The sequence below is a fragment of the Saccostrea echinata genome, unplaced genomic scaffold (assembly GCF_033153115.1).
Source record: "Saccostrea echinata isolate AGI-Se365-2 ecotype Australia unplaced genomic scaffold, CSIRO_AGI_Sech_v1 ptg000014l, whole genome shotgun sequence".
Classification (NCBI taxonomy): Eukaryota; Metazoa; Mollusca; class Bivalvia; order Ostreida; family Ostreidae; genus Saccostrea; species Saccostrea echinata.
In genome coordinates, this window is record NW_026889763.1 from 15,939,541 (window position 1) to 15,949,882 (window position 10,342).

At 32.2% G+C, this 10,342-nt stretch overlaps 1 protein-coding gene across 2 annotated transcripts; it reads left to right on the forward strand.

Annotated features, from left to right (window-relative positions):
• Window positions 1-825: 825 nt before the first annotated feature.
• On the forward strand, window positions 826-8,588 carry LOC133187277 (NADH dehydrogenase [ubiquinone] flavoprotein 3, mitochondrial-like). Of its 2 annotated transcripts, none has more exons than XM_061322633.1 (3): window positions 826-925; window positions 7,473-7,566; window positions 8,350-8,588. In XM_061322633.1, the coding sequence occupies exons 1-3, from the start codon at window positions 869-871 to the stop codon at window positions 8,499-8,501; spliced, it is 303 nt and encodes a 100-aa protein (XP_061178617.1). In that variant the 5' UTR covers window positions 826-868; the 3' UTR covers window positions 8,502-8,588. The 2 variants fall into 2 exon arrangements, with proteins under 2 accessions (XP_061178617.1, XP_061178618.1); XM_061322634.1 differs by having other exon boundaries at window positions 829-919.
• The last annotated feature ends 1,754 nt before the right edge of the window (window positions 8,589-10,342 follow it).

The window sequence follows — 10,342 nt, forward strand, 5'->3', positions numbered from 1 at the left end:
GATATATTTACGTTCACCGAATGTTTTTCTTTTATTTCTTACGGACACATCACCTGAATTTTCATATATATATATATATATATATATATATATATATATATATATATATATATATATATATATATATATATATATATATATATATATATATATAAAAGAAATAATTTATACAGATAAAAATAAAACAATAAAATGTCCAAACTCGATTTGTTTTTGTTTTTTTTTTCAACCAAATGCATTAATACAATACATCACAGGAGTAAATTTAAAAAAAGTATTACTATAGTAATATTATAGTATTACGTTTTTTTTAAATTGAAAATTTTGGTAAAATTGATAAGTATGCAAACTCCTGTGATTTGACTATATCGCAACAAAAGGGGGATCGGCCTTTCAGTGAAGATTTGCATGTAGTATAAGTTTATGTTTGGGAAAAAAGGGGGTATACACACCACCCCCCCCCCCCACCCCCTATACTTCGTGCCTGTGTCTGTAATATTAATGACAGAGTCAAGTATACTAAGTTATGGTTTATAAGAATTTTACTCAAATGATTTATAAGTCCAGCCAACACTACTGGTTTCTATACATGAGGGTTTTTTTTTTTGGGGGGGGGGGGGGAGGTTGTCACGAAATTGCAAGAAATATATAATATATAAATCATTTAGGCCTAACTTAATGAAATGCATGAATAAATATATAAATTAATTGTTTTCCATTTTCATAATTGTATCTTAAGCATGCTCAAGATGAACTCTATCTACATTCTACAATGATCCGCTCCGATTGCAACCTTTCATTATTCCGGGATCGGGATACCTTAAAAATCCAAATTACTTCAACAACAAACCCGATTTTTCCTTGAAAAATGATCTCTTTACATCGACAAATCCTTTTCAAAATAAAGTTAAACAAACCTGTTTCGGTAAGATGTTTACTTGTATTGTAATTAAAAAATGTTTCATAGCTATAAAATTTATTTTAAGTCATGTGGGTAATGTAAAGCAAATTATTATATTGATTAAAATGGGTCATTTGTTTCGTTCGAATTTCCTCAGTTTTGCCTTTCTGTACAGTCAAGTGACCTGTTGCTATCTGTGTTCGTCCATCGTACGTCTTCCGTTAACAATTGAATGATTTAAGCTTTTTTTCAAACCGCTGAACCAATTTCAACCAATATTGGTAATAGTATCTATGGGCTAAGAGGAAGAAAAATATGTGAATTTCATGCCCCCCCCCCCCTTTGGTCTGAGAGGTGAGACCAAAATCCATCAAAATTAGTGCAATCTCCTATTTCTCCTCTACTCCTGGACCCGAAGCAGTCAAACTGTTGCATGATTGCACTGAGCCTTCTACCAGAATTATGAAATTCATATTCATGGCCCCAGAGTCATGGGTTATGGTATTAGGGTGGGAATCAATAGATCATTCAATAGATCATATTGTGATATAGTGATCCTCGTTTTTCCCCTTGTATGTTTAGCAGACAAACTAAGCGCATAGTTCTGATGCACAAGAGTGCCTCGATCTCCAAATTTTTGAAAAATGTGGCCCCTGGATCAGGGGTTCTTGTGTTAGGGCAGGGCTCTATTGATTCTTTAGAGAAATGCATTAGGCCACAGGTTTTTTATGTCTTAGTTTACGGATCTGCCGACTCTAATATTGGAGGAATTAGAAAGAAAATAAAATGCAAATTTCCTACTGTTTTTAATTCTGGCAACTTAATTCAACTAGCATTTGTTTTAATTTTGCAGAAACACTTACTATTGCTATACATGTATATTTAAGAAAATAATATTGTTTAGAAAAATTATTTATATTAACAGTATTTGAAATAACCGTGCACCCAACTGCCCGAGACGCACAAATTTTGCAGCGGGTTAACAAATATGCAAGTATTGACACCCAGCTGGACAAGTTAAAATTTTCCATAATTAAAATTCACATATTAATTTGATAATTAAATCTCTTTCTTGTCAACTAATAGTATCGGTAGCAAAGTGTAACAAGCCAAGAGGAAGAATTCATTAGTCTATAGATTCTGTTTCAAAGTTATGGTGACCTGGTTCCAGTCACATAATCGTTAAAAACAAATTTATAACAAAAGACAATTATTTTCTTGGGCTAGTAGATCTTTGGCAGGGCTGACAACTTTTACCAGCAGTCAGTCCAGCATGTCTGGCTTATTTTGCAGTGAGTTTCAAACACTGATATTAATAAAAATACATGTATACAATGCATTTTCTTTATAATGATCAATCATGAATGAATTAAAAAAATAAATGTTCATCTGTTTGATATGATGCATGTTGACCATTTTTTACCTAGATTTGAATTGGAACTTAATATTACTATTTAATGAATTCATCTCACTTTTTTGTTTGTTTTTATAATGTAAAAAATTGAGGTGCTTAGTTGTGGGCGTATATGCAAGACTCCCAGATTTTTCCAGATAGGGCTCCATTAATCACATACAAAAATGCATTAATTCTTTGAAAACTTTCAGAATCTCTGCTCTTGAGTATTTAGCAGACAAACTAAGTGCATAGTAATTGTGAAATCAAGGCCCAAGAGACAGAGGTTCTGGAGTAAGGGTGGGGCTCTATCATGAACATGTATTAAAATATTTATGCTGCTTCAAGAGAAGTTATTCCCCTACGTTATTCAATACAGTATTATGATAATCAATGTAAATAATGTACTTGATAGGTAGATTGAATAAAAAATACAAGGATTTGTAAAATGTAATATAAAAATTACTTTCATAGTTTTTAATAATGATTTGTTTGTTTGTTTATTGTTTAACGTCCCTCTCGAGAATTTTTCACTCATATGGAGACGCCACCACTTGCCGGTGGAGAGCTGCAAATTTTGACCTATACTCGGCACTTAGGACCATTGAGCAGTGAGGGATCTTTTTTCGTGTTAGCACCTACTGGGACACGGGAGCTCGGTTTATACGGTCTCATCCGAAGGACTGGTCTCCACGTCCCACAGTGGGATTCGAACCCGCGACATATTTTAATAATGAAGTTGACTTTTAAATACTAGTAATTGATGAATGAAAATGAGACGGAAATACCTTATATATGTACATTAAATATTATTCTAAGTCCAAGAGAGGCCAATATGGTATGAGGATAATGCTGATTGATTGTGTTCCATTAATTGTGATAGAGTGCAGATTGCACTGGCACATACAGGCAAGTTCTTGAGGTGTTGCTGATTACCAGACTAACTACATGTATTTCATTGACCACTGATCATTCTTTTTCTCTTGTTTCATAATTATTTACCATTTCGTGGATTCTTAAGTTACAGGGTATTATATAGTAAAAACTTACAATGCAGAAAAACTTATGCCCCTTAGTGAATTTACACTGCTGTAGATTATTATTGCTATATTATATGATGTATGGCTCCTCTTGGTTTCCAGAAATCACTAGAATGAGCTCTGGAGTCTGAATCATGCATCAGATTTGTTCCAGAAAGGAACATGCACGAAAATCACGAGAGCAACTTCCCCCTGTAATATAGTTTTCTTATACGCTAATAAATTTTACATATTCTGCTATATTAAAGGGTTTTTATCACGTATCTAAATTTCTTAAAAATGAAACACTTTTATATCCTCTGTCATTCAGTGTAACGGTATCTCAAAATGCTCCATGTAACCATACAGAGGTAGGAAGTAAAGATCAATCAAGTGTGAAGTTATGGTGTGCGAACAAAGCAGACGATTTTCGAGCTAGTATAGACCGGTATAAATCTACAACCACCAAAATTGAAGAAGAAATCGGGGATCTAATGAATTTAGAAAATGGTCTGGAAAAAGAGCATTTGAACAGTGTAATGTCAAAAATCTGCAATGTGTTTCTAAGCGCAGCCAAAGAATCATTTGGGATTAAACATGAAATAAAAAGCACAAAGAAAAAATCCGAAAAACCATGGTTTAATCGTTATTGTAGAACGGCGAGGAAAAAATTTCACTTAGCTAAACGTATGCATAATAGAATTAAAACCCAAGATTTTAGAGAAAATCTAAAAATAGCTAGCAAAGAATATAAAAATGTAATGGATTTATCAATAAACGACTATAGACAAGATCTCTCTCAGAAAATTAAAAGATTGCGAACAAACAACACAAAGGAATACTGGAAAATATTAAATAGCCAAAATAAAAATAACAAATGTACAGCTGATTTAAATAATCTGTATACTTTTTTCAAAAATATTAATGAAGCCGATTTAGACGAAACTGATTCTGAAATCAACATCACTGAACAAAGTAGATATAATGAAATACTTGATTGTCCAATTTCGCAAGATGAAATTTTGGCCGCCGTAAAAGACCTAAAAAACAACAAATCTCCCGGAAGTGACCATATTCTTAATGAACATATTAGTACCACTATTTCACTGTTTCTGTCTTTATACGAGAAACTGTTTAATCTCATTTTTAACTCTGGGATAGTACCGGAAGAATGGCTTATAGGCATTGTAAAACCTATTTATAAAAATAAAGGAGATCCAACACAACCCGAGAACTATCGCCCGATCACATTGTTGAGTTGCCTTGGGAAACTTTTCACTAGTATTTTGAAAAAACGATTAGAAATATATGCAGAAAATGTCAGTCTGATTAACGAAAGTCAAACAGGTTTCAGAAAAGGGTACTCTACATTAGATAATATATTGATTTTGCATTTTCTGTCACAAGCACTTATAAATAGCAAAAAAAAGTTATATTGTGCGTTCATCGACTTTAAACAGGCTTTTGATACTGTTTGGAGAGGTGGTCTTTGGTATAAATTATTTTCAAATGGTGTTAGTGGGAAATGTTTTACTTACATTAGAAATATGTATGCAGGTATAAAATCAAGAATAAATGTGGATGGTGTGTCTTCTGAATATTTCACCTGCAATGTCGGAGTCAGACAAGGCGAAAATCTATCACCTTTTTTATTTTCTCTGTATATCAATGACTTAGAAAATTATCTTACAGAAAGGAATGTTAATGGCTTACAGAATTTGTCTAAAGAGATTGAAGATGATCTTACCGTTTTTATCAAACTGTTTATATTATTTTATGCAGATGATACTGTTATTTTGTCTGAAACTGCAAATGATCTACAACATGCATTAAATGAATTTTCTGCATATTGTAAAACATGGAAACTCCATGTTAATGTCAATAAAACAAAAATTGTCATTTTTTCAAAAGGACCATCACCCAAACATACATTTAAATACAACAACGATGTTTTAGAAACTGTAAAAGATTTCAATTACTTAGGTATTTTATTCTCAAGATCAGGGTCATTTTCAAAGGCTAAGAAACACTTATGTAATCAAGCACAAAAGGCAATGTACGGAATTATAAGAAAAATTCGTTTATATAATCTACCTTTTGATTGTCAGCTAGATCTATTTGATAAAGTTGTTGTTCCTGTTTTGTTATATGGGTGCGAAATATGGGGATTTGAAAATATTGATATTATTGAACGTTTACATTTAAGATTTTTGAAATATATTTTAAACCTAAAATCTAGTACACCGAGTTTTATGGTATACGGGGAGACTGGACGTTACCCGATGTACGTACGCATTTATACAAGAATGATATCTTTCTGGGGGAAACTGTTACATGGAAATGAGAATAAGATTTGTAGAATTATTTATTTACACCTTTATAATAAATATACCAAAAATGGAATCAATAATCCATGGATATCTTGCATACAGAATATTCTTAACACTGCAGGACTATGTAATGTTTGGAATGATCAAAATTTTCATAGTGTTAAATGGATTGCGACTGCAATAAACCAAAAGCTTAAAGACCAATTTTTACAAAAATGGTATAGTGATATGAATAATTCCAGTAAAGGTATTACATATAGAATTTTTAAAACAAAGTTTGAATGTGAAAAATACTTAACTATTTTACCAAGAAAATTTAGAAATATCTTTTCAAAATTCAGAACAAGTAACCATCGTCTTCCCATAGAGGTGGGTAGATGGAATAATGTTGAAAGAAATGAAAGAGTGTGCTATTTATGTAATAATAATCAAATTGGAGACGAATTTCATTACTTACTGGAATGTAATGTATTTTGTAATATTCGAAAAGATTTTCTGTTAAAGAAATACTATGTACATCCAAATATTATAAAATTCTGTAATTTAATGACAAATACTGACCCAGCATTCTTAAGAAAATTGTGTATATTTATCATCAAAATTTTTGACACTGTCTGTCCTCCTGTAATCTCTGCTCGTCCATAATTATTGTAAATATGTATATATGTACCTCTTGTACCATTCATATGGTTTTTGAGAGAATAAATGAATGAATGAATATATTCTTGAAACATATTATTATCGTTTAATTATGAAATAATGTTGAAAACGGCCGTAATTAGACGATAAAACGCCCGTAATATAGGGTCCTCGAAGTAAAAATCTCCACTAATTAGATAGGGGTCACGTGGTACTGAAACGTCATAGGTGTCAATGGTCAATAGAACTCGTAAAGCTTATCGTAAAAAATATATATATATATATTGAATAGATTTTTTCGCTAAATAAATAGAATACACAGTATGGCCGGTTGAAATTTTGACATAGACTAATTCCTTTGGTTATGGACGGTCAATCCTTTAGGTATGAACGTCTAGCAGAGAGAAATAACCCTAAAATATGCCAACAATTGGAGAGAGGTCACCGAATATGAAGCCGTTGACAACTCGGGACTTCAACTAAATAGAACGGATTACTAAAGTTTAACTTCGTAAACATTTATAAATATGGGAATTTTAAATTCCTCTTCATTATTATTTTGATTAATCATAAATAAATAAATACTGTATATCTTCTATCTGTTCTAGCAGTGAATATCATGTACTAGAAATGCCACTTCTTCAATGGCGCCGTACGCCATTACGAAAGTTCACAACATTCCTACTAGATTCTGTGCGACTTTTAAAAAATGCGTGTTTGTCATTTATTTTTTTTTTTTTTAAAAAAGTATCTTTCCTTAAAATATTTTATAGGACAGAAGAAAAAAAATCGTGATCGATCGGGCATAAACGATTGTTCTGAATGGAGATAAACACCATCGCATTTGCAGAGAAAGGCCCCCCTTTTATCTCTCGACCAAGTCCAGGAAAATGTGGGGAAAAAATTCTTCCAAAAACCTTTCTTGTGCACATTTGCGCACCATAAAGCCATAAATTATACCTTACAAGTTGTCAATTATTCAATTATCACTTAATTATTTTCTAACAGGTTTAAAAGACACAACAAATGAGCCCTTTTGTATACACAATAAGTACTTCGCTTGACCAGGATTGACACCTATGACGTCAGAGCAATGGCGCGTAACATCGGCGATCAAAATATGCATATTGAGAAATTCAAACTTTGAATTAACTTGTATGACAGGTATAAGTTTAATCCTATAATTTCAGACCAGTCTGATTCAACGTTTATCTGGTCAGAGTGGCAGCCCAGATGGACAGTCCACCAACGCACCACCCCCACAATCACCACCCCCTGCTGCAGGTAAGAATTTATGCAGTTACAAAGTAACTTGTTCTTAATCTTTTGTTAACATAGATTGTATATAGGTGTAAATACTTATAAATGAATTAATACAAATTTCAATTCTATAACCACTGTATCGGTAGTTTGGCATTTAGTGATGTAGGAAAAGTCAGATGTGAACCAACTTTTATACGCTTTTGAAAAATAACTGCAATTTCCGCGAACAACAACTCATGCGGATATTTATGGTCGCAAAACAGTAAGAAACAGGAAACCTTCAATCATCTTAAACATTATATGCTGCGGAGAGGTTATCAATGTCGATTCGCTACATTTTGTTGAGGGTAACATTGAAAATGTTCACCCCAAGAAAACCACTGTCAACCGAGGCACAGCATTTTCCCTAAATCAGGGGTGAAATTTTTCAATGTTAGGTTCAACTATATACAATACGAGAAATATTATAAATTTATTGGTCATTAATTCCCGACAGTCAACCTTTTTTTGCAATATCGTCAAGTTATGATATGTTCTATCGCACTGGTGGGGGTGATTTCATCATTCAGAGCGTAAAGGTGTTATAAGTGTCCTCGACGAATCTTCAACTAATGTAATTTAAAGTATAATATTTTAAAAATATTACAAATAACTATTAGTTTACAGTAATTTTTCACAAGACTGAAGTTGTTTAAGTTACAACTGCTGTAATTTAATCGTTTGTAGGTAACATCTTAAAAATCATAGCTATGGATATACCGAAAATCAACATGAAATTATTAGTTTATTTTTTGGTTTTAACAGAACCCAAGGCTGATTCAGACAACACCACATATAAAGTAAAAGAATATTACGGATACAATGCCTATTCATTTTACGACATTGACAAGGATATGTCGAAATTCAGGAACCCACAGCCGTCAAAATACGCCTCACCGGAGCCTGCTAAACAATAGACTAACAAGTATAGGATGGTGGAAAATCGGTTTTTTAGTTATGATTGTATGTTATGAAGATTTGAAAATAAATTAATTCAAACTCAACCAGTTTGCTTATTAATCATTTCTTAATTGGTAGATTAAATTGATTATCTCAATCAAGAATTTTAGTTATGGTGAAGTACATGGGACCAAACGACTGATTAATACTGTAAATAGCTTATTTTGGCTTTTGGTTATTTTCGAGTTTTCTAAACAGTATCCATTTACACTCTGTTGTCGATTCAGATGGCCACTTCCTTTTACTAGTTTACAAAGTTTAATTCATTGTACACACTTAGCAGTTTCTACATCCGCAAAAATAGCATTTGCTATTGGTATCTGTAATAGTATTACAGAGGGGAATTCGAAAAACTATAGCTAAATTTTAATTTAGCTATAGTTTTTCGAATATCCCTCTGAATCTTTCCGCTTTTCCACCATATTTGCACATAATACATTCAGAACTAAGTGTGGTTTCCAATACATTCTAGGTAGGTTCTGCACCAGAAAAAAATATTGACTCAAACTCACTGACTATTAATGAATCAGTGCAAGAGAATGTCCCAGTTTTTTAATCTGCACAAAGATGAAAATAACGAGAGAACGACTTTTTTATCCCTATATCAGTATCCCAATGTTTTAAAATTACTTCAGCTCATTTCTCATCAGTTTCAGGGAACTTTTTCCCTACTCTCCATATTTTGTTAGTAGATTAAAAAAAACAACAACAACACATAATTGTGTTCCTGCATATTGGCAGTGGAATTTAAACGGTAGCAAGATTTTTTTTGTAAATAAAAAAGATGTCATCCCCTTCCCAAATTGTAGCCGTTACTCCCTGAAGAACCCAACCAAAAGTGTCTAATCTGTTCCATCCTCTCAAACAGGCCGAAGCTCTCTCCTGATAAATTGCTGTACGGACAAAAAAGATATGTGTGTATAGGACCCAAGACCTCAAAGTGTGCAATACAAGGTATAAAAGTGAAAGGTAAGCATAAAATAAATTGATGGAATCCCGGGTTAAACATTGCTCATTTGAGAAAAAAAATGTGTCTTAGTATGAAATAATACACAATTTTTTTTTTACTTTCATGTGAAATGAATTCATTGGAACTCTGCGTAGGTGTCACTATACCAACATTTTATCATGCAGGGTTTCATTAAATGAGAAAATGATATCAAGTAAAATAACCCTAAAATGACCTTGACATACATTCCAAGACGATAAAATCATGCACTTTCTTAAACTTTCATATTTGATAAAATTCAGGAACCCCACTTCATGCATTGAGGAGCATTTCTTACTAGATAAGACTTAAAATTTTCATATTTAATAAAATTCAGGAACTCTACTTCGTGCATTGAGGAGCATATCTTATTAGATAAGATTTAAATTTTCATATTTGATAAAATTCAGGAACTTCACTTCGTGCATTGAGGAGCATTTCTTACTAGATAAGATTTAAATTTTCATATTTGATAAAATTCAGGAACTCCACTTCATGCATTGAGGAGCATTTCTTACTAGATAAGATTTAAAATTTTCATATTTGATAAAATTCAGGAACTCCACTTCGTGCATTGAGGAGCATTTCTTACTAGATAAGACTTAAAATTTTCATATTTAATAAAATTCAGGAACTCCACTTCGTGCATTGAGGAGCATTTCTTATTAGATAAGATTTAAATTTTCATATTTGATAAAATTCAGGAACTTCACTTCGTGCATTGAGGAGCATTTCTTACTAGATAAGATTTAAATTTTCATATTTGATAAAATTCAGGAACTCCACTTCATGCATTGAGGAGCATTTCTT

Excerpts from the sequence above, each read along its gene's own strand:
- LOC133187277 (XM_061322633.1), top strand. The coding sequence starts at position 869 with ATGATCTCTTTACATCGACAAATCCTTTTCAAAATAAAGTTAAACAAA. Across the intron at positions 926-7,472 it reads AGTTAAACAAACCTGTTTCG|ACCAGTCTGATTCAACGTTT; the intron begins GTAAGATGTTTA and ends CTATAATTTCAG. Across the intron at positions 7,567-8,349 it reads ATCACCACCCCCTGCTGCAG|AACCCAAGGCTGATTCAGAC; the intron begins GTAAGAATTTAT and ends TGGTTTTAACAG.